The 23,896-nt window shown below is 43.7% G+C and overlaps 2 protein-coding genes across 13 annotated transcripts in view; both read right to left on the bottom strand.

Moving 5' to 3' along the window:
• Window positions 1-1,626: 1,626 nt before the first annotated feature.
• On the bottom strand, window positions 1,627-23,191 carry TTLL2 (tubulin tyrosine ligase like 2). 8 transcript variants are annotated; one of them, XM_037895152.2, is made up of 4 exons: window positions 23,061-23,191; window positions 8,901-9,017; window positions 8,626-8,707; window positions 1,627-3,557 (listed from the first exon to the last, which is right to left on the bottom strand). In XM_037895152.2, the coding sequence occupies exons 1-4, from the start codon at window positions 23,085-23,087 to the stop codon at window positions 1,873-1,875; spliced, it is 1,911 nt and encodes a 636-aa protein (XP_037751080.1). In that variant the 5' UTR covers window positions 23,088-23,191; the 3' UTR covers window positions 1,627-1,872. The 8 variants fall into 8 exon arrangements, with proteins under 8 accessions (XP_037751080.1, XP_037751081.1, XP_037751082.1 ...); XM_037895153.1 differs by lacking the exon at window positions 23,061-23,191 and adding an exon at window positions 16,380-16,515; XM_037895154.1 differs by lacking the exon at window positions 23,061-23,191 and adding an exon at window positions 15,206-15,262.
• The window catches only part of UNC93A (unc-93 homolog A), a 42,803-nt gene continuing 24,841 nt past the window's right edge, over window positions 5,935-23,896 (bottom strand). For 4 of the 5 annotated variants that reach the window (XM_007071077.4, XM_037895157.2, XM_027833271.3 and 1 more), the window contains 2 exons: window positions 23,061-23,192; window positions 16,258-16,766 (listed from right to left, as the gene is read on the bottom strand). In XM_007071077.4, the coding sequence (XP_007071139.2) occupies window positions 16,501-16,766; window positions 23,061-23,192 (398 nt within the window). In that variant the 3' untranslated portion in view covers window positions 16,258-16,500. Of the gene's footprint in view, window positions 6,110-8,625; window positions 8,708-8,900; window positions 9,018-16,257; window positions 16,767-23,060; window positions 23,193-23,896 lie in introns of those variants that run through there. The other variant, XR_005224772.2, reaches the window with a different exon arrangement.

Raw genomic sequence — 23,896 nt, forward strand, 5'->3', positions numbered from 1 at the left:
GAGCCTGGCACCATACTGCCTGGGGTAGTGGCAAACCAGAGCCTAGCTAGTAGAACCCTTTGCGGCTGCACTTGCCCATAGTATAACCATTTAAGGTGAGATTAGTAACGAGTATTTAATGGTAATTTTGTTGTCTTGTCTGACCTGGCATGCTAGAAAGCAAACCTCAGGAGATGCTGAATAGTATAAAAGCAAAGGAACCATCAAAACAAATAGCACAAGACTAGTTTGCTCTCAGAGAGAGGGAGAAGGTGATGGCATAAATCACAAGAGCTATTTAGCTCATGCCGTAACCAGAACCCCTTCAATGGAAATAAAAACATAGTAAAAATGAGCCCTGATCTGGTTATTCTTAATACAAAAAGACAGTTCCCTACCTCTTCCTCACACCCCTCTCTTCTCTAATCCTTCATGCTGCAAAACCCCTCTGCCCTTTATTCTGACTGACAATGGCCTTTCCCAGCCACAGATGATTCCTTCTAAGAACACAGATAACCTATATATGAGTGGCTGCATACTCCCTTCTGCAGGATCAGAGTCTTACCCACCTTAAACACACAGACCATGCCGGCCCCAAAACATCCCTCTGTGTTTCTTATTATAGAAGCTGTAAGGGGTGACTTTGCAGGGAGATAGAATACAGCTGCAACACCTCAATTCTTTGTTACCCACAGATTTTCTGGCATCAGACTAAGCCCATGGCAATTAGAATTTTGCCTCATGTTTGGAACAAAATGAGAATGTACTTCTGTAGACCATAGCAGATGCAGTTATTGCCAGACGGACAATTGGTGGCAGTAGAGATGCACGAGGAGCTCAGATGGTTTGGACAGGGAATCAAACAAATATTTCAATTCAGTGTTGGTGGTGGGGTTTCTCCCAGCTCACTTTATTGTGCAAAAAGTGTTAAACCAGCAGTCTGATGTAAGGCCCCATAATTATGGCATAACAAAGCTGAGTAACTGTTTAACATTAGTAAGGCCCCAGCAGGCAGATAATGTATTGTGTCGGTGGGAGAGATTTTATCTGGTGATTCAAAAATGGCACTTGGAGGTCTCAACGCAGCTCCAATATTAAATTTCTCTGTTGCTCTGGTAATTATAATATTTTCTATCTCACAAAGACTGTTCGGGATTCTTTGTTTAGTGTTTGAGCAGTGGGTTTGAAAACCAGTCTGGAACAGCATGTAGGATATTTTTGAAATTACATTTCATAAGAATTTCTGCAGAAACCCAGTTTTCAATCAAATGAATGTAATTCTATTTGGATGGTATTTCTTCACGCAGCATGTAGTCAGGTTGCAGCAGTGACTGCCCAGAAGCTCAGTGTATGAGATCATGTACTGAATTCTTAAAGAGACTTGATAGTTTTATGACTATTAATAACACTTTAAACTATGGGACATGGATATCCAAGTTGCATGCTGCAAGGGGTAAACTAACCAACATTTTATAGTTATAAAGCCTCCCAGGCAGGAAAAGAAAAGCTATTGACAATGAAGGGTAGGAATTAATAAATGACTCATAAACAAAAGCAAAGATTGACATTGTTAAAGCTTTTGAAAGAATATGCAATTTTATATTTTCATTTTGAGACTATTTCAGAGGCAGAAGAATACTGTATAAATTAATTATGCAATTCAGTCTTTTATTTAAAAAAATAATTTCCCAGGGTCATTGTTAAATTACAAGAGACATTTTCAAATTGTGTGTGGTTTTGCAAGATCCCTATTTCTGAGATGACTTCAGCACATACCCACCATCTTCAAACTAAACCACCAGCTAAGATGGGTCAATAGCCCAGCACCATTCATATCTGGTTATTGTCTTCCTCTTTCATTGTGTGGCAGCTTATTTCCTAACATCTACTGAGTTATCTAAAAGTTAAATAATCTTTTCTCTTCTTTACTTTCTGCTGTCCTGGGGGCAACTGTTTGTTCATTAACTTGTGTATTTCTTGTATGATGCTTTTTACATCTATTCCATTTCTGGAGGCTTCAAGCGCAGCATCGTTGAAAGGAAATATAAGGACAAAATCACCTACTCGAGGGAAGGGCCTTTTGTCTTTAGTGGAGAGAAAATATGGAGGAATAGTTAATTTGTAGTTACATAACTCAGTGGTAGGCAACCAATGGGTGACCTGGACAGATGCATGTGCAGGGTGTCTAGCTCCTGACAGCTGGTTGCTTTTAGACACCGCCTTTGATTGCGAAGATGTTTTCGGCCTGTTCATCCTTTCCCGGAGCTGTGAGGTTAGTGTTTTCCTTGGATGTGTTCTGGCCATTTTCTCCATCCCTATGGCCTCCTTCTTAAACGTACCTCCTGTAACCTCCAAGAGAGACTGCACTGCAGAAGTGGCAGTGCATTCACTTTCTTGCCTAGAAGCAAGGAAATCGGGAACATCATCTGTTGCATTTTCACCCTGTGTTGTCAAGGGGATGTGTGTTCTACCAGCATAGGAAGCTTTAGTGCCAGCCCCTTTGTTTTCTCTCAAGGTGTCAGTTTGCTTATAATTTAGCAATTCAATGATGTCATGGAGAAGTCTTTTTTTCACTGTTCTGTCGATGGAACAGTCTAGGCGCAAGGCTGGGCTGTAGTTTACTTCTAAAAGCCATGGTTTGAATGTGTCATCGATCAGAATGTCGAACCCAAAGAGCTCAAAGCAATTGGACGTCAGTGGAACAGAAGGGGTTATAGCGAGCAGGGTCAGCATTACAATGTTGTGTATTCTCCGCCACAGAAGCAGGTCGTCCACCTCATGGCTGCGTAGGTAAGAACGGAATTTGCTGAATGTCCATTTGCAGCCACGGCCGATCCCTTCTTTATTTTTTTTGTATGAGGCGCCAAATTTATTGATGCTGGTGTTTGTCAGATGGGCATAGACGTTGTCCAGAGAACCAAGGTCAAACTTTTCAGTGGCAAACCTCACTAGCCCTTCTTCATAAGTGTAAATGGTAAGGGGGCAAAAACTGGTGACACAGACATAGAGGCGGAGATCCCATTTGTACCCAGAAATAAGCAAAGGGTTACTAATGTACTTCTGCACAATGACCATGCAATCATATACAAAGTTTTTAATGTCCTGGAAAATGAGAATGCCCCTTCCACGAGATAGACCCACAGGCTTGCAAATCCAATAGCTTGCCTTTCTGCCCTGTGACTGTCTCTCCTTAGTGTATTCTGCTATAAACTTGACATAGTCGTTAGGCATGATGAATGCCATTGGACTAAACTCGTAAAGAGATGGTCCATAAATTCCCTTCATGCGTTTCAGATGCCTTGCCAGATAGTCTTTCCTTGTGATCCTGACTGTTTCTGGATAGTGATTGAGCCTCTGCCATGGTTTAATGCTACGGTGGTCAGTCATACGGAAAGGGGAGTTCTGCCAGTACAGATTCCAGTCTGCTTCATCTTGCTCTTGTTCATCAAATTCACTCCAACCACGTTCCAGTAAGACCTCACGGACTGCTTCAGGAACGCTCTCATGGAGACGGAAGACCAGAGGCTTCAGGATGTCTTCTGCATCATGGTCATATGCCATTGTGTGGGCCTTATTTTCTGAAAAAGAATGATCAGGAGGTAAATAAATAAATAAATGACTGTCATGAATTGAGCTGAAATGCATCATATATATCTTGGCACACCCAAAGCCTCCTCTCTTTCCCATGGTTCTTTCTACCATGAATGAGCAAATTGACAAATGCAGTTGAATTGCATTGCAATTGAAAAATGGAGTCCAAAGATTTATTTACTGCTGAAGGAGCAATTGTATGAGCCTCATGTACAATGATCTTAGTTTCAGAAAACTTTAAGGCAGCATGACACATGGGTGTCTCTATAAAATTGAATGTCCATATATTTTCTTTTGCTTTGCTTTTTAATTTAACTTGGCCAATCTTAGCGGTATTGGGCTGGTGTAGTAGACTGATGCTTTTGTAATGCACAGATATCTATTATTTTACAATGCCTTTGTTCAGTCCAATGATAATAACTTCTCCTATTAGACCTTGTCTACACTAGTAATTTATGACCTATAATTCCCAACAGTTGCCATTTAGACGAGGATCAGACATTTTACCACCATGTTATCTAACCCTTGTCTGAGAAAAACCCCACTGTAGACAAGATCTTAGGACCTGATCCAAAGCCGAGTGAAGTCACTGGAAAGACTCCACTGGCTTCAGTGGGCTTTGGATCTCAGCCTAAAGTCCTGGTATCACCTGGCTGGTCTACCTAATACTTTGCTGTTACCAGTGAAACTTTTCCTCCTTCCTGAAGAGCTCCATACACTGTTCCTTCTCTCCATTTCCCTCCGGCAGAGGAGTTAATACTCCCTGGGGTTTGTAAATAATCTCCAATAGGAATTAATGTAATCTCTAAATGATGCACCATTTCAGCATATGTACTGCAGATGGTGCATGTCAGCTCCTTTGAGTTGGAAATGCATTTTAATTCTTCTAGTTTCCTGGGGAAAGTAGCAGCTTTAACACAGAATTATTAACTTTTAAATAAGACTCCCCACTCTCCCACCACACCCACACATACCAATTAATTCTAAATCTAAAGAAATGGGGTACAACTTGAAGGCTCTGTTGCCCCTGCTGTCTGTGGAGGACACAAAATCCCAGTGGATATCTGCTTTAGGGGGGGTATTGCTGCTTCTGTGTCAGTGCTCTGCCCTTCCCCAAAACCTGCTGCAGAAGTTCCTCTATGTCTAGAAAGGGGACAAGACTGCAGTTAGGGGGAGAATAGTTCCACAAGGCAGCATCTCTGCCATAGAAATCCATGCCCTTAAGAACAGCATGAACTTGCCTATTTTACCACTCCGCACTCTGAAATCCCCCAGGATGGGGTCTCCAGGGACGGACATTAAATTTTACCCTTGGAATGTAACAACATTAGAAAATAAAAGAAGAAAGGAATTTTCCTAATCACAACTCTTAGGCTTTGTCTACGCTATGCCGCTTTTAGTGACACAGCCAGGCCGCTACAGCTGTGCCACTAAAAGGTGCTCCGCGTAGCCGCTGTTTGTTGGCAGGAGAGCTCTCTCCTACCGACAAAAAACTTCCACCCCCAAAGAGCGGCGGTAGCTCTGTCGGCAGGAAAGCACTCCTGCCAACAAAGTACTGTTCACACCGGCGCTTTTCTTCGACAAAACTTTTCTCTTTCGGTGTGTGGGGTTTTTTAACACCTCTGAATGACAAAAGTTTTGTCGTTCACTTGCCAGTGTAGACAAAGCCTTAGTATCTGCACAAGTCTGACGTTGCCCAAGACATGCACATCCGCGATACAGCGGTCAATCCTCTGCTCAACCTGTTTTCAGACTGACATCTTGGTATATTTTTTTGACGTTGAGAATCTCTCCTCCTGAGGTTTTAACTCTTTTGAAACAATCCCCAGAATGTAAATGCCCTACATTCTAAATCTCCATAGAAACCTAGGATGTGTGTATACCTCACCGCATTCCCTCACCCCTCCTTTCCTGTGACAGAATATTTATGGGGACATGGCAATTTGTCAAAACTGAAACTTTTCACCGAAAATGGTTGGCATCACAAATTTCCTTTTTTGAAATATTTTTGAACAAAAAAATCTAAATTGTTGAAAAGTTCTATCTTTTTCAATTGAAAAGAAAAGGCACAGTTGAAATGAAATGTTTCAATTGACCTGATTTTGTAATTTTTTTCAGATTTTTCAGTCGACCAACATATTCAAGATTTTGACTTTTTGTCCTGATTTAGGATGGGAAAAAATTTCAAAACCTCAAAAAATTCTTGCAGGATGGGAAAATCATTTCCCACCCTACTCCAGCATTCAGTGACATTCTTGCCTGATGTATATGTATTGGTTCCCTGAGCCTTGTGCTGTTGTCAACTGGCACTGTCAGCTCAGCACACTAAGTATCTTTCTTTTGTGAGCTTTAACCCTTGTCTACCTTAGAGAATTTCGTTGTTGCCACTTGAAACAGGTATGAATGGTCTGGTGCTATCTGCAGGGATGCATGAGTCATGAGCCATGTGCACAGGACAAGTTAGGACTTTAGGAAGAACTCCGGACCAGTTCCCATCTAGGTTTGACGTGCCCCCGAAACCGTGGGACTGGAGCCAGGCCTGCTGGGAAGAAGGAGCCAGGTTAAAAGGCAGATTGTGCTGTTCAGACAAGGGAGAAAGCTGACAGGCAGGGCAGTGGCTGGGAGAGATCTGGGGACAGCAGAGGTGCTCTCCAGTGACCAGGCATATGAACCGAGGCTGGAGGTGGTGCCCCTGACAGGGAACTGGGAACAAAACCCAGGAGGGTTTCAGCAGAGGATTGATGGCAAGAGGCTGAGGAGAAGGGCCTAACAAGAGACAGACATCATAGGAAGTGGCCCTGGGAAGCAGCGAAGCAGCACTTCACTGCTTTGAGTCAGACAGGTGCGTCATGGGAGGGCCCAAGGGCTGGACCCTGCATAGAGGGAAATGGCTGTGTACACGCGGGAGGGACTTGGGGGAAGTGGCGGGAAGGTGAAGAATAGTGTGATCCCTGTTGAAAGAGGACAAGGAGAATCACTGTCCAGCAGGAGCAGAGACTATTGAGCACCCATGAACTAGGGCTGAATTTCTTCATTTCATGATTTCTAATCCATTACTCAATACTATTTATAGTAAAACAAAGTAGTTAATAAATAAACGAATATTTTTTCTGTTGTTTTGCAGCTGAACTTATAACTTCCTTCTCTCTTGTGTTTGAGCCAGAGATGGAAGTCAGCCAGGTCCAGGTTTGGATTGAGGACACCCCTCTGAGCCCCTTCAGGTAACTCAGCAATTCCTCCTCCCCATCTCTCTCCCACACATAAGGCAGAGTCCTCAGGGGATGTACCACTCTTGGGAGATGGGATTGAGGGGAATCTAGTGATGTAAGTAGATTTACTTGGGTATATGGAAAAGCAGCCCACCAGTGACTATTTTCTATTCTCTTTAAGGTCCCAGGAGTGTGGTGGACACTGCTGAGGCAGAACACACATTGCCATGGCAGCCTCCAGTCATGTAAGTACATGTTAGTTATTGTCTTTGCCTCCATCTTCTTCCCTAAAGTTCCATTTTCTCTTATAAAATCGCCTTGGTAGATACCTATTAATCATCCATTTTAAAAGCCCCGGAAAGAAACATTTGTGCTGCAAATTTTCTAGGCTCTGACTCAGCTCCCCTGACAAGGAATACTAAATTCCAAATAACATTTAACTAAACTGACCAAGCTTGACATCTCTGAGTCATAGTTTAAATGTTGCAGTAAGTTGCGTGTGTGTGTGATGCACTGATCAGTAGTGCAACTAGCAACCCTTCATTGAAAGGCACTGTATTATATGACTACTGAGTACAGTAAATGCTGCCACAATGGAGTCTTAACTAACACATTGTAAATTACTCATTACTGGCTGCTAACACTACCTAAACAATAAAGCTGTTGACAGTGGCTTGCTCATGTCAGGTTGTGTCAATGGAAAACCTTTCTTGCCATTTACACTCAGAGGGAAGTTGACTGGAAAGACAAGTGCTTTGCAAGCCTAGACATAAATATCAACACCAAATACCTTGGAAACTCAGTACCTAGTGTATATGGAGCGCAAAAACAATAAAAAGATTGGAGGAGAACTATCATCGAGTGATCACCTAAATGCGTGAACACAAATTTGACTACTTTTTTTTCCTATGGCTGTGTGAATCACTATACAAATGTCCTTTCATTCAGATGAATTTGCCTGAGTTGCCCCATTTTCTTTTGCAAGTTATGAAAACATCATAATTTTAAGCTCCATCTACTTGCAATCATTGTTGCACAGTGCACTTGTAGTAGTTTCCATTCAAAGTTAACAGCTGCCCACAGCTCTCACACAGTGGTCTCTGAGAGGCTAATGTATTCCCTTGTATTTTAAATAAAAGTACTTGTGCGGCAGTAACGAATAACTGGATGCTGATGATATTGCAATGGCCACCGCTGCGCAGGTGTCCAGCTTTAAAATTTCATTTTTGAAATTGAACGTTTCAATTGGAAATGGTTTTGTTTCAAAAAGTTCTTTAATGTTATTTTTAAAATTCTAAAACATTTTAAAATGGTCAAAATTGAAATAGCATATTTTGGTTTGGTCCAAATGAAATGTTTCATTTGACCCAAACAATTTTTTTTCTTTTTACTTCTCAATTTGTCCAATTTTTTTATTATTTTTTTTATTTTGGCGAGACCCAAAATGAATTTTTTAAACTTTTTGAAATTGCCACTGAATCAAAAAATCCATTATTCACCCAGCTTTCCTGGCTAATCAATTTCAAGACCATAAGGGACCATCAGATCATCTAGTAGTCTGACATCCTGTATATCAGAGGCTATCAAATTTGACCCTGTTACCCCATATTGGTCCCAACAACTTGTGTTTGACTAAAGCATATCTTCTAAGGATGCATCCAAGCTAGCTCAGATAACTGATTTTCTTTGAACAAAAGAGTTTTTGTGGCATCAAATCTAGCAATAGCTGCATTATGTTGGAATTAATATTGTAAAAGCCATTGTACAATGGACAAAAGATGTATTGGACAGGTGCATACTAAATATTTATGTATTGGCATAAGGACGATAGTAGAGAGAGACTTACCAAAAAACCCTCCCTTTTCTGACTCTGCCAGTTGAAATGCAGTTGAATTCAGCATCTTATGAATCATGACATCTCTATGAATCTGGTATGAAAACAAAGAAGGCTTCCAACCCTTATGCTCTCAACCCCTGTTGTGTGTTGTGTGTCCCAGCTCCATCATCAGCTGGGAATGAAATCCTTTTCACAGGATTTCCCCCACCCCCAGCATAAATTCCTTCTTTCACAAGAAAGGCCAAGGACTAGAAAGTGCTTAACACACACACGACTGTACTCACCAATTCAAAATGTGCACATACGTCTCCCGCTGGTACATCTACACTTCTGGACAGGTGCATTCTCTGTATGGTAATTGTCCTAATCAACAATGCATGCTGGCCGGGACACTCCAGGCTCTAGGTAGAGAATCAGAAAACATCAACATACACTTGAATTTTCAAATACGAACAGAAGGAAACCCCTTCTTTATGCTTGCAAACGCCAAAGTGGGATTTGCAGGCTGCCTGATTCAGCAGCTACAGCTGTCTGATTGGTTTTTCTTGCCTGGATGTCTCCAAGGGCAGGCCAAGAGGGTTGAAGTATTGTTGCCTAGCAACACAAAGTAGCAATCCTGTACACAAAGGCAAAGAGTGACACCATCATGGAAGTAAGCAAAGTGGTTTATTGAGTCCTTTCAACTTCTGTCACCAGCCCATAAGTTCCTCTTTCTCTTCTTTAATCTCCATAAGCTAAAGCCAGCCAGCCTTGCTCAGGCAAAACTCCCACAGGAGTCCATGAAAGCCTTGGCTTAGTAATATCAAACTTTAGCTTATGTTGCTTTTAATTCATTCTCCTCTGTGGTTTCATGCGGCGCTGTGATGGGCTTTGGTTTTTATGTGTAGGACTCTCACTGCAGTCACTGGACATATGTAGACAATGATTAATATTAATGGTATTCAGTTTAATTTAGAAAGTCAGCTGGTAAAGTAGGATGCCCCACCTTCTGCCTCCTCTCCTCCCTCCGCACCCCCAGCCCCCGGTGACTGCTGCTGCTTGGGCCAGGGCTCTCATCTCTGCCCCCAACTCCATATCAAACTTCTATCTCAGCTGCGCTGAACTGGGAAAACAGGATCACAAAGTGTGAGACCAGGTCCCAGAGGGAGAAAAACTGGTAACTTCCCTTGTCCCCATCATCTATTCTCTGCTTCCCTCCTCCAACTAATTCAGTTCTGCTCCCTCGCTCCCCATTTCAGTGTCTCCTTGGCCTGGGAACTCAACATCTGTCAGGAGGCACTCAGCAGCTTGCAGGGGGTGCTCACCACCTTGCAAAGCTGTGAGCCTGCATAATATTTGTCTGGTATAAACATTTATCATGCACAGCATTTAGTGGCAGTCTGCTTATAGACGGTTTGCTGTCCAGGTGACTAGTGGTTATCTTTCCAGTACCTTCAAGCCTGCAGCTTGTACATATTGGGGTTGCTCAGCATGCGACCAGAATGGGCCCTCATTAACCTCATACAGGTGGAGTCAGTGATAGAAGCCTACTGGGGTGAACGCAGTTGTTGCTGGTGGCATTATAATAGATTGGCCATCAGCCAAGCGTGAGTTGAGAGGGGATGGTGATTCCAAGTGAGTCCTGCCTCTGGTTCAGTTCATTCCATCCAAACGTGATTCGCCTGCTTACTACCCGGTCAACCAAAGCAAGGCTTGTGGAATGTTCCTCTGGAAGGCCAGAAGCTTCACGCCACAGTGACACCAACCGTCACTTTGTTTTCCCGCTGGAGCACAGAGGCCTCCCTGGCTCAGCCCCCTACCAATATTTTGATGTCTTGAGTCGTGCTACAGCACAGGCTCGGTTTATTAACTTTATATTAAATCACCACAATTCTAACTCACTTATGGGGTTTGCTCATCTATGGCCTAATTGAAAAGTTCAGGCTGCATAGATCAAGTCTGACAGTGGCCTCTGCCAGACAGCTCAGCCGTGTTATTCGCATATGAGGCTATCGTATGCTTCACCTCACTCTGCCCTGACTAAGGCTTCTCAAATTAACTGTCAAGCTGGGTATGTTTATGGCTCCCATTGCCATACTATCTGAACTTATTCTCGCAATACCCCTGTGAGGGAGAGGTGTAATTATCCCCATTTTACAGAGGTGGAGCTGAGGCACCGAGATATTATGTGACTTGCCTATGTCACACTGGAAGTCTGTGACACAGCCACTAACTAAACACAAATCTCCAGTCCAGTGCCTGACCCACAAGACCATCCTTCCAGTTCTGACTCTGCCTCACCTGTGCTGAGATTCCCAGATACCAGCACCATCCAGTTGCTTACTGCCTGCTTCATTCATTGTAACTTCAGTTGGAATCTATGTTGTCTGTGGCAGGCCATTGTGGTGTCATTGCTTGACATGTCCACAGCATGAAAAATATCCAGATAGTTTTGGAAGGAAGGAGAGGAGGTAACTGAAAGTATTTCGATAGTCTGGTGATAGAAAAAACCTGCTGTATCAACAGATGCAAAGTTGCATGCACACAAATGGACACTGGGCTGAAGGACACTGAGACAGCATGCAAGCTCTGTGCATGCAAAATGGGGTAGTGTGTTAGCACCTGTGTATTTGCAGTGAGTGTGTTTGATACATAAAGGGCAAGTTGAAGATGAAATAAAGATTCTGCATTCTGGGGAAGCAACACATGTTAAGAATATGCAACAGAACGGTAAAGGAGTCAGGAGGTAAACTAGATGTTATTGAAAGTCCATCTGTAATCACTGAATGTATGGTGAACATTCCTGGGGATTCCACTGCTATAATAGTTTAGTCACAAATATAACGAACAAAGTGATTAATTACAAGCCTTTTTTCAGAATGGACAGAGCCATCAGGGAGGCAGAGCTGTAAAGGAGCTCGCCTGTTTTTGTTTGTTTGTTTGTTGTTTTTTTGATAGACATAATGAATTATACTTAATTATAAACTAGAAGGTAAATAAAGGTATAATATGGAACGCTAGACAGAACATGGGTGAAGTCTGGACAGGAATCCTGGTACTAGAAAATACTATTTGAGGAAGGAAAGTGGTGTGAGAAAAAAATTGTACAAAGGAATACTTCGGGGGGGGCGGTTCCCACATTAATCTGATTATTTCTTTCTATCTTCTTGTTACATCCACATTTGTTTTTATTTCATTAATGCCTCACTCTCATGGTGCAGTTAATAATTGAACCTATTAGTCTCAAACGTTAGATTTCATGGTATTACACAGTTTATCTTACAATGTCATTTGTTTCCAGGTGTGGTGCTAATCCTGATGATTGGCAGTCAGAGTCTTCAATTTTTCTTCTCTTACATTTTGTTTGCTTTACAAAAAGGATTATTTCTGCTGTTACACTACTAATAATAATCATTGATTTTGGACAGTACCCATCTGCCAAGGTGCTGGGGACACTGTTCAATAATTTAATGATAGCACAAAATAATCCCAACAATGTAATAAAATTCCAAACAAAAATGAAATGGGGTTGGGGAAACCCTGCATGGTACTTAGAAGGAGGGACAAGGTGACTGTGGTTATGATTTTTTTAGAAATGTTGATGACCGACATTTTGAGTGGGGGTTGTTTTAAAGTGGCAAGGGAGGAGGTGAAGAAAGGAACAATAGAATCATAGAATATCAGGGTTGGAAGGGACCTCAGGAGGTCATCTAGCCCAACCCCCTGCTCAAAGCAGGACCAATCCCCAATTAAATCATCCCAGCCAGGGCTTTGTCAAGCCTGACCTTAAAAACTTCTAAGGAAGGAGATTCTACCACCTCCCTAGGTAACGCATTCCAGTGTTTCACCACCCTCCTAGTGAAAAAGTTTTTCCTAATATCCAACCTAAACCTCCCCCACTGCAACTTGAGACCATTACTCCTTGTCCTGTCCTCTTCTACCACTGAGAATAGTCTAGAACCATCCTCTTTGGAACCACCTCTCAGGTAGTTGAAAGCAGCTATCAAATCCCCCCTCATTCTTCTCTTCTGCAGACTAAACAATCCCAGTTCCCTCAGCCTCTCCTCATAAGTCATGTGTTCCAGACCCTAATCATTTTTGTTGCCCTTCGCTGGACTCTCTCCAATTTATCCACATCCTTCTTGTAGTGCAGGGTCCAAAACTGGACACAGTACTCCAGATGAGGCCTCACCAATGTCGAATAGAGGGGAACGATCACGTTCCTTGATCTGCTGGCTATGCCCCTACTTATACATCCCAAAATGCCATTGGCCTTCTTGGCAACTAGGGCACACTGTTGATTCATATTCAGCTTCTCGTCCACTGTCACCCCTAGGTCCTTTTCCGCAGAACTGCTGCCTAGCCATTCGGTCCCTAGTCTGTAGCTGTGCATTAGGTTCTTCCGTCCTAAGTGCAGGACCCTGCACTTATCCTTGTTGAACCTCATCAGATTTCTTTTGGCCCAATCCTCCAATTTGTCTAGGTCCCTCTGTATCCTATCCCTGCCCTCCAGCGTATCTACCATTCCTCCTAGTTTAGTATCATCCGCAAATTTGCTGAGAGTGCAATCCACACCATCCTCCAGATCATTTATGAAGATATTGAACAAAACCGGCCCTGGGACCGACCCTTGGGGCACTCCACTTGATACTGGCTGCCAACTAGACATGGAGCCATTGATCACTACCCGTTGAGCCCGACAATCTAGCCAACTTTCTACCCACCTTATAGTGCATTCATCCAGCCCATACTTCTTTAACTTGCTGACAAGAATACTGTGGGAGACCGTGTCAAAAGCTTTGCTAAAGTCAAGAAACAATACATCCACTGCTTTCCCTTCATCCACAGAACCAGTAATCTCATCATAGAAGGCGATTAGATTAGTCAGGCATGACCTTCCCTTGGTGAATCCATGCTGACTGTTCCTGATCACTTTCCTCTCATGTAAGTGCTTCAGGATTTATTCCTTGAGGACCTGCTCCATGATTTTTCCAGGGACTGAGGTGAGGCTGACTGGCCTGTAGTTCCCAGGATCCTCCTTCTTCCCTTTTTTAAAGATTGGCACTACATTAGCCTTTTTCCAGTCATCCGGGACTTCCCCCGTTCGCCACGAGTTTTCAAAGATAATGGCCAATGGCTCTGCAATCACAGCCGCCAATTCCTTTAGCACTCTCGGATGCAGCATGTCCGGCCCCATGGACTTGTGCATGTCCAGCTTTTCTAAATAGTCCCTAACCACCTCTTTCTCCACAGAGGGCTGGCCACCTACTCCCCAGGCTGTGATGCCCAGCGCAGCAGTCTGGGAGCTGACCTTGTTCGTGAAAACAGAGGCAAAAAAAGCATTGAGTACATTAGCTTTTTCCACATCCTCTGTCACTAGGTTGCCTCCTTCATTCAGTAAGGGGTCCACACTATCCTTGGCTTTCTTCTTGTTGCCAACATACCTGAAGAAACCCTTCTTATTATTCTTAACATCTCTTGCTAGCTGCAGCTCCAGGTGTGATTTGGCCCTCCTGATTTCATTCCTACATGCCCGAGCAATATTTTTATACTCTTCCCTGGTCATTTGTCCAATCTTCCACTTCTTGTAAGCTTCTTTTTTATGTTTAAGATCCGCAAGGATTTCAACGTTAAGCCAAGCTGGTCGCCTGCCATATTTACTATTCTTTTGACACATTGGGATGGTTTGTCCCTGTAACCTCAATAGGGATTCCTTGAAATACAGCCAGCTCTCCTGGACTCCTTTCCCCTTCATATTATTCCCCCAGGGGATCCTACCCATCAGTTCCCTGAGGGAGTCGAAGTCTGCTTTCCTGAAGTCCAGGGTCCGTATTCTGCTGCTTACCTTTCTTCCCTGTGTCAGGATCCTGAACTCAACCAACTCATGGTCACTGCCTCCCAGATTCCCATCCACTTTTGCTTCCTCCACTAATTCTTCCTGGTTTGTGAGCAGCAGGTCAAGAAAAGCTCCCCCCCTAGTTGGCTCCTCTAGCACTTGCACCAGGAAATTGTCCCCTACATTTTCCAAAAACTTCCTGGATTGTCTATGCACCGCTGTATTGCTCTCCCAGCAGATACCAGGAAAATTAAAGTCACCCATGAGAACCAGGGCGTGCGATCTAGTAGCTTCTGCGAGTTGCCGGAAGAAAGCCTCATCCACCTCATCCCCCTGGTCCGGTGGTCGATAGCAGACTCCCACCACTACATCACTCTTGTTGCTCACACTTCTAAACTTAATTCAGACACACTCAGGTTTTTCTGCAGTTTCATACCGGAGCTCTGAGCTGTCATACTGCTCCCTTACATACAGTGCTACTCCCCCACCTTTTCTGCCCTGCCTGTCCTTCCTGAACAGTTTATAACCATCCATGACAGTACTCCAGTCATGTGAGTTATCCCACCAAGTCTCTGTTATTCCAATCACATCATAATTCCTTGACATCACCAGGACCTCCAGTTCTCCCTGCTTGTTTCCAAGGCTTTGTGCATTTGTATATAGGCACTTGAGATAACCTGCTGATCGCCCCTCATTCTCAGTATGAGGTAGGAGCCCTCCCCCCACAGACGTTCCTGCCTGTGCTTCCTCCCGGTATCCTGCTTTCCCACTTACCTCAGGGCTTTGGTCTCCTTCCCCCGGTGAACCTAGTTTAAAGCCCTCCTCACTAGGTTAGCCAGCCTGCTCGCAAAGATGCTCTTCCCTCTCTTCGTTAGGTGGAGCCCGTCTCTGCCTAGCACTCCTCCTTCATGGAACACCATCCCATGGTCAAAGAATCCAAAGCCTTCTCTCCGACACCACCTGCGTAGCCATTCGTTGACTTCCACGATTCGACGGTCCCTACCCCGGCCTTTTCCTTCCACGGGAAGGATGGACGAGAACACCACTTGCGCCTCAAACTCCTTTATCCTTCTTCCCAGAGCCACGTAGTCCGCAGTGATCCGCTCAAGGTCATTCTTGGCAGTATCATTGGTGCCCACGTGGAGAAGCAGGAAGGGGTAGCGATCCGAGGGCTTGATGAGTCTCGGCAGACTCTGTCACATCGCGAATCTTAGCCCCTAAGAAGGGATGAAGGCATGAGTACCAGGATGCAAGGACCACACTGGCACAGACACAATTGTCTGCTGTCCTAAGACATAATGGAGTAGATATTGCGGAGTGCAAATACACATGAAGACAGCTCAGATAGAATTCTTAAATATTGTAGAGCCAGGGCCTACACCATTAAGGTTTTAAAGACTAACCAGGCCAACTACAAGTTCTCTGTGGTTACAGACAGCAAGTGTAAAAAAAAAAAACTCAAATAGAGGATGAGAATAGTATGATCACAGATACTCTTAGGCACACAGTGCTGCATTCTGCACAAGCTACAAGCAATGGAGCAGCCGTGCATCAAAACTAGGTGGGAAGGAACTGCAATAATTTAGGTTTGCGTTCATGGGAGTCGATGTTGTTATGATGAGGTAGTTATAAATAGGGGTCCACTCGAATGAGTGACCCCTGAAAAACGTTGAGCACGCTCTATGCCCATTGATGTCAGTGGGAACTGAAAGGTGTAGCTCATTCATTTTGCACCACTGGATCAGAACCTTTTGTATCCTATCTAATAAAAAGGTATTTTATCATGTTTAATAAAATGTTATTTGTGAAAAAAAAATCCAATACAATTTTTAAAAAAATAATTTTTCATTATTAGTAAGAGTTTGAGTGAAATGACAAAGTCAGATAACCTTTTAAAAAACAGAGGTATGAAAGGAGATTTATTCCTATTTCTTTATATTAGACTGACCAGGAAAACAGTTCCTTTATATTCTTCTAAAATCTGATTGAACACTTTGAATCTCCCTTAAAGAAATCAGTTGTGCTGAGCTGCCCAGAATTCTGTTTCTACCGCTCTGATCCTGTTGGGTTTAAAGACGTGTTTGCTGGACTACAGATCCTGTTATTTCCTCCTTCACAGTGGTAGGTTTTCCAGGCAAGTCCTTTGCTTCCAGGTATTCAACTGTCCCATACGTCGCTATGGCCACCACCAGCACAGCCATTACGATGTACAGTTTGACGTAAACATGAAAGAAGGTGCTGTATCCAAAGGCGATGACAAATCCCAATGACTCCCAGAGTCGATAATTAGCGAAGGCTGCCTCTTTGTGTTTCTCAAATAAAACTCCATAGAGTGCTGCAAAGAAAGAGAGATGATCTTTGTGATGGTAAGTCTGAACACATTCTATATTTCCTACAACATGAGCTATATTTCTTTCCCTGTGGTCAAATCACAGGAAGATACAAGCTTGTAATTTAGTCTTCTCTGTCATGCAAACTGTATCCCATAGTGTTATAAGAAGTTAAATAATACAGGTAACTTGGTGAATATATCCTAGTGGGCGGTCAGGGGAGACAGCTATAGGCAAGGAAGAAAGGATGTTTTCTGTTGAAGTTTGAAATGAGGTGGCAGGAAGCTTATTCTAGACACCAAGAGCCATGAAGCAGAAGGCTCTTACATAAAGTGATCAGAACATAAGAAGGGAGAGGAGGACAGTGCTAGATGCAGTGAGGAGGTAGGATGAGGAGTAGAATGAGAAGCTTGATCTAGGTACTTATATGGCCTATAGTGTTTCAGTGTAAGATCAATGAGGTGGGCTGAGCCCAGCCCATAGAGTCTCATACAACAAAGAGGGCAGTTTTGTCTTGGTGGGTGTTAGAACATTCAGTGTAAATTTGCATTTCTGGCTTGTGTTAGAGTCACAAAAATCTCTTCCTGCTGAAGTTGCTCTCAAAAAGTCAGGGTGAGCTGTGAGAGATGTTTAACCTCCCAAAGGGGATCATCTCATCATCTGGGCAGTAGAACCTTGCTAATTCATGCCAATTGCAAGGGGACACTTACTGGATTTTACAAATTAGTGAGTAAGCGAACACGGGTGGTAAGAAATCAAGGCTAGTGCATCACCAAATGTATAGTTCAGTAACCTGGATCAGTGTAGGTTAGTATTAATGATCTGATAGTCCTTCACAGGATACAAGTAAATGCCCTGAACTACATTTTGTAAAAGTCATGATGTTTTAGTAACAAGGGACCTTGCTACAATGCTTTGTAATTAATTCTGAAAAGGGGTGAAAATTATCAGATTCTTGGATTAAGGAAGTGAGAATTAGTATAAACAATATTTGCTAATATAATAGTATTTCTGAGTGTAAAAAGTTTGGATTTTAGGAGGGTTTTTTCTTGTTTGTTCAGGAGGGGGTTGTGGGTTTTGTTGCAAGCAGAGCTAGGTGCCTAACTCCATCAGAGGGGCAGGATTTAAGACACAGTCCTCTCATTGGCATCTTCCATTGGCTAGTGTAGGCCCCTCCTAGCATGCTAGCTTTTGTGGATCCCATTCTCAGGTGCCTATCTCTCCTATTCATTGTATAGGGAGCCTAGATGCCTGTCATAAATATAAAGGGAAGGGTAAACACCTTTAAATCCCTCCTGGCCAGAGGAAAAACCCTTTCACCTGTAAAGGGTTAAAAAGCTAAGATAACCTTGCTGGCACCTGACCAAAATGACCAATGAGGAGACAAGATACTTTCAAAGCTGGAGGGGGGGAAACAAAGGGTTCTCTCTGTCTGTGTGATGCTTTTGCCGGGACCAGAGCAGGAATGCAGGTCAGAACTTCTGTAAAAAGTCAATAAGCAATCTAGTTAGATATGCGTTAGATTCTGTTTTGTTTAAATGGCTGATAAAATAAGTTGTGCTGAATGGAATGGATAGTCCTGTTTTTGTGTCTTTTTGTAATTTATGGTTTTGCCTAGAGGGATTCTCTATGTTTTGAATCTGATTACCCTGTAAGGTATTTACCATCCTGATTTTACAGAGGTGATTCTTTTACTTTTTCTTTAATTAAAACTCTTCTTTTAAGAACCTGATTGCTTTTTCATTGTTCTTAAGATCCAAGGGTTTGGGTCTGTGTTCACCTATGCAAATTGGTGAGGATTTTTATCAAGCCTTCCCCAGGAAAGGGGATGTAGGGTTTGGGAGGATTTTGAGGGGAAAGATGTTTCCAAGCAGGCTCTTTCCCTGTTATATATTTGTTAGACGCTTGGTGGTGGCAGCAATAAAGTCCAAGGACAAAAGATAAAATGGTTTGTACCTTGGGGAAGTTTTAACCAAAGCTGGTAAAAATAAGCTTAGGGGGTTTTTCATGCAGGTCCCCACATCTGTACCCTAGAGTTCAGAGTGGGGAAGGAACCATGACAATGCCTAACCCAGAATTTGTGGATTCCAGTGATTTTCTAGGCACCTAAAAGTTAAGTGTTGCAACACTCAGCATGGTGATGCCTAAGGCCAGATCCTTAAAGGTAATTAGGCACCTTACTGTGAGAGATTAATGGATGTGAGCTACCTGAATAGGTCTGAGGGTCTGGGACTATGTCCCTTTGTAAATCTGGACCTGTAACTCTAACTTCTCGGTTGAACATGTGCTAAGAGCTGGGCATAGGTCACACAGGAACCTGAGTCTGGTGTCTCATCCCAGGCCCTAACAAATGGTTGTCCATAGCATAAAACTGTTGCACACAGTTTGGCACAAATTGGCAGGTCAGATCTGAGGTGCCCCAGCAGCGCTGTGCTTCCTTGGTGCGATGCCTGATTCCATTGGGCAGGAACAGCCCCTTGCTTTTAGCAGCACAAGCCCCGACCTCATTTTTCCAGTAGTTCTCTTACCTCCTTTCCCCCTGTTTACAACTAGGAATGGGCACAAACTGGGGCTGCTGAACATAGTGTGAGCTCCAGTGCTGTCAGCGTTCCAGACTGATTCACATCGTTTCTAAAGAGGCAGGCGAGGCTGGAAAGAATTTTATTTTGCTACCCTCTACTTGGTTGTCCTGTGCTACACAATTGTTGTTGAAGAACTGCAATTATTAGCAGGAAGGGACTGTGTTCAGTTTAGATAAGAGAGGGTGCTGCATACTCTAAAATGGAACAGATTCCATTCAAAATAACTAGGGACACACACAACCACCCAGCCACTCAGAAATATTAAAAAATATATATAAGGATATAGGTGAAAGGATTCATTCCGTTCTAATTAATATCCTGTAGGGGGAACCCTTGATCCGTATTAGAGTACATCTCCATACAAGGTCAAAGTAAATCTCTGATGATCTCATAAGCCCTAATTGTGCAGCACAACCTGGTAGTCTTACTCAGTTTTTACTCAGCCTTTAAGATCCCAATGGACTTCAATGGGGGTTTGCCAGAGTAAGAAATGCAAGATTTGTCCTTTAAACTATTATTGTAAAAGGCATGAATCTCGACTCAGACTGCTGTAAATCAGGAGTAATTCTGGTGAAGGCAGTGGTGTTACACCTGTGCAAAACTGATGTAGGTGAGAGGAGAATCAGGCCAATATAGGACTCCTGAACAGATTCATATAATACTGGAGATCCCATGGTGTAATGCAGCATTATGATGTAATAACATTGCATCTCTCCATGAAGGGGTAATGTTATCATCAGTGATGCCATGTGACCATGTGAAGATGCAAATTATTGTCCTGTTGTGATATTATTTTGTCCTGCAGCATAGCTAAAGATAATAATAAGAAAAGATATAGGGGGTTTGTACATGCATAAAGAACACTTATTGTGCTTCCTGGTCAAACACTAAATGTGGACTTGGTTGATGACCTTCCAGGAACTTAAGAAAGAAGGTGGCACCTGTACTAGGGGACAGTACATAACAGTGGGGAACCATGCCGCTGCACCACAAGGCTCATTAGCCACAGTCGCTTATTCTACACCAATATGAAGCACCATCCGTTGTCAGTGACTACTCTGTGGTTAGGAACTGCCAACCCTCCTCAAACTCCTCCTATGACCGTGGGCACTTCCCTCCTGTTTTTTTCTTTCTCTCTGCTGTAAGGACGTGCAGCCACTTTTAAGGGAGATGCAGCCCAAGCCTCCTGTTTTTGGGCCATGGCCTCTTTAGGGCCAGGCATTCTGAAGGATGTGCTATCCAGAAGGAGCAAGTCGCGGCGTGCGAGGCTTGCTGGGAAAGAGGGAAGCAGGATAAAAGACAGAACCTGTTCCTCAGTAAAAGGAGAGCCTGGGGATGAAACAAGACCTGCTGCATGGTTAAGAAAGCTGGGGAAGAAGCCTGGGAAAGGCGAGCTGAAGAGGCAGGACCCCCATGGATCAGTATATTGTTCAAGGCAGGAGATGAATGAACTGTTTAAACCAGGGAGGGCAAATAACTATTGATATCAACCTTAACTCAGCAGGTGTGAACCTGGATATGAGAGGTGGTGATTTAGGCTTGTGTTGGATGCAGGAGAAGGATGTGGCCTGGCATGAGAGAAGAGGTGTGGGTGTGTAGCCTGCTGTGTGCACCTGCTCTCATTTAGGGCTCCCCAGGGGGGGATGTTCCAGAGTGGGTGAGAGGAAGCCCCACCTTTCACTCCCCTGTATCTAAGGGGAAGACTGTGGATCTTGGGAAGAGGATTATGGCCTGAGCAGGGCAAAGGAACTGTGTTTTGTTTCCTTTGGCCTATTTGGAACCGTGAAAGGGTAGAGCATTTATTTAGCCAGAGGGTCAACTCATCCAAACTACCCAACCAACCAGAGGGAAGCTGAAGCACTCAGGGGAAGGGAGGCCCAGCTACACAATCTGACATAGAACCTGGTAGGCCAGCCATGTCATACTCCCATCTCACCTTCGGGAGGGTCAGCCAGCACCTGTAACACTATGTTAATAGCCAGATCTGAATTATACTTGCAATTGAAAAAAATTAAGAAATGGAGAGAAAAGAAACACATGATAAGATAGGAGAGCACTTGTGATGGGGTATACCAGACCCTCTAAGGCCCTGTCACATTCCACCCCAGAAAAGGGCAGTGGAGAGGGTCCTCCACGCTGCCTATAGCAGCTGTGTGGGACACCACCAATCAGGGCTAGCTGCCTGGTATAAGAAGAGCTGCAGGGCAAGAGGAAGTTCAGTTGCTTGCTGGAGCTGTAGGAGTGTGGCTGGCTGGCTGGCAGATGGACTGACTGACCTACAGAACCCTGGACAGGGCAGTGTGGACAGAAGCCAGGGAGCGCAAGAAGGAGCTCTGAGCTGGTTGCTCGGACTCCATTAGGACAAGGCCCTGAGGTAAGGGTGAAGATGGTGGGGGCTGCGGGGAAGTGGCCCAGAGGAATTAGAAAAGCCCTGCGACATAGATAAAGGGATACAGCGGACGGGCTGTTATCTACAGGGTCTCTGGGCTGCAACCTGGAGTAGTGGGTGGGCTCAGGTCCCCTCCATTAGCCACTGGGGGGAAGCGGCCTGGATATTGAGGCACCCTAGAGAGGCAACTGACCTATAGTGGCCCAGCTGGACAGCTGCAGCCAGAAGGCCCAAGAAGAGGGCGAAGACATTGTCACCAGGGAGGGAGCCCTGGGGCACTATCCTGGAGCAGGGACAAACTAAGGGCTTGTCTACACGGGCACTTTACAGCGCTGCAACTTTCTTGCTCAGGGGTGTGAAAACACACACCCCCCCCCGAGCGCAGCAAGTTTCAGCGCTGTAAAGTGCCAGTGTAGACAGTGCCCCAGCGCTGGGAGCCAGGCTCCCAGCACCAGTAGCTATGCCCCTTGTGGAGGTGGGTTTTGTAGAGCGCTGGGAGAGCTCTCGACTACACAAGCCAAGTTACACAAGCCATGTTAAAGCGCTGCTGCAGTGTAGACTAGCCCTGAGAGAGAGAGTGTGCAGGCACTGGCAATGCACTCAGCCAAGGGGGTGCTCGTCAGAGGTGGGTGTGCCTCGTTACAGCACTTAAACTGTGACTTGCTTGTGGCAGGCTATGGAAAATCTTGCCAGCACAGGTTGGGATATTCAGTTAGCAAGGCTAAGATTGGTGGTTGTTAGACTTTACGTGTTCAAAGGCAGTCCCGCAGGCCACCAGAGTGCATGACTCTTTCTTGATTTTTCCTGTTTTTAATCTTTAGGTTGTGTGTGCCCCCGTCTGTAAAAAGAAGAACCTCCTTTATTCTCAGCAGAGTGAGGTATCGAAATATATTAATATTTAGAGTTTTGAGAACATTTGCATCAACTGTTTATCTCAGATGTCAGTATATATGCAGGCCATGTCTACAATGATAGCTCTATATTACAACCTGCTTATTAACTTAATTACCTCCAAATTTTGACTTTCCTTCTGGAATTTTGTGAGCATTTCAAAGATTTATTTTGATCATCCATTACCTTATTCAAGGATGTCCCCTCCCTCCACCTTGGCTAAAGCCAGGCTAATAAGCATTTAAATTAGTTTCTCCTTCCTGAGCATTTGTTCTCATTTTTCTGACTGAAAGGAGAGTAAGCATATTTCCTGAAGCCCATCTTAAACCCATCACCATGTTTTATGCCCATGTAGAGTAAAACAGACTGCATATAAATAAAAAACATACAGAATACTATATCTCAGTGAGGGTCAGTTAGCTGTCGCTGGGACTTACCATTGGTTTGTGTCTGCCAAATGGCATCAGCTAGGCCCCAAAGAGCAGAGAATATGAAGAATACAGCAAGTTGGTTTGGGTGAGGTTTCCACAGCAATAGTGCTATTATACAGGCAAGGTTTGTAATTGCAGCTGTATGTTTAGGAGAGAGAAGGAGAAAACAGAATTACTGTTATAAACTGGAAATTTCATATTAGATATACAGTGTTTCAGAGTCTACTGCAAGATTTCTTCAAACACTATTGAATAAAATAAGGTCAGTGAACCAGGAAGGTTCCATCATTTGTACTCATCCGTTTAAAGTTACACAAAGACACTGCAATCCTCTCTTGGTCATCAGTTAATATTGTACAATGAAACATTGGGAAGAGCCTGTTTTTATATAGTCATCCCAGGCCATGTCCTAAATAGAGAGGAATTCTGAGCTAATGGAGATAAAAACCCAGAGGTTAAGATCTACCAATGGGAATAGCCAAGCCAATGTACCACTGAGTAGGCATAGGGGACCCCAGAAGACTTTGAATCCTAATGTGATGTAGGTGTCTACTGGTAGATAACTGAAAGGATGTTTCATTCTGTTTTCCATATACTGTCCTTTAGAGAGAGATTTTTGGTTTTTTAAGGGACCATTAAGATCATCTAAAAAGAAAAGGAGTACTAGTGGCACCTTAGAGACTAACCAATTTATTTGAGCAAAAGCTTTCGTGAGCTACAGCTCACTTCATCGGAGGCATTCAGTGGAATGTAGCTCACGAAAGCTTATGCTCAAAAAATTTGGTTAGTCTCTAAGGTGCCACAAGTACTCCTTTTCTTTTTGCGAATACAGACTAAGATGG

Source organism: Chelonia mydas, chromosome 3 (assembly GCF_015237465.2).
Source record: "Chelonia mydas isolate rCheMyd1 chromosome 3, rCheMyd1.pri.v2, whole genome shotgun sequence".
In the NCBI taxonomy this organism is placed as follows: Eukaryota; Metazoa; Chordata; order Testudines; family Cheloniidae; genus Chelonia; species Chelonia mydas.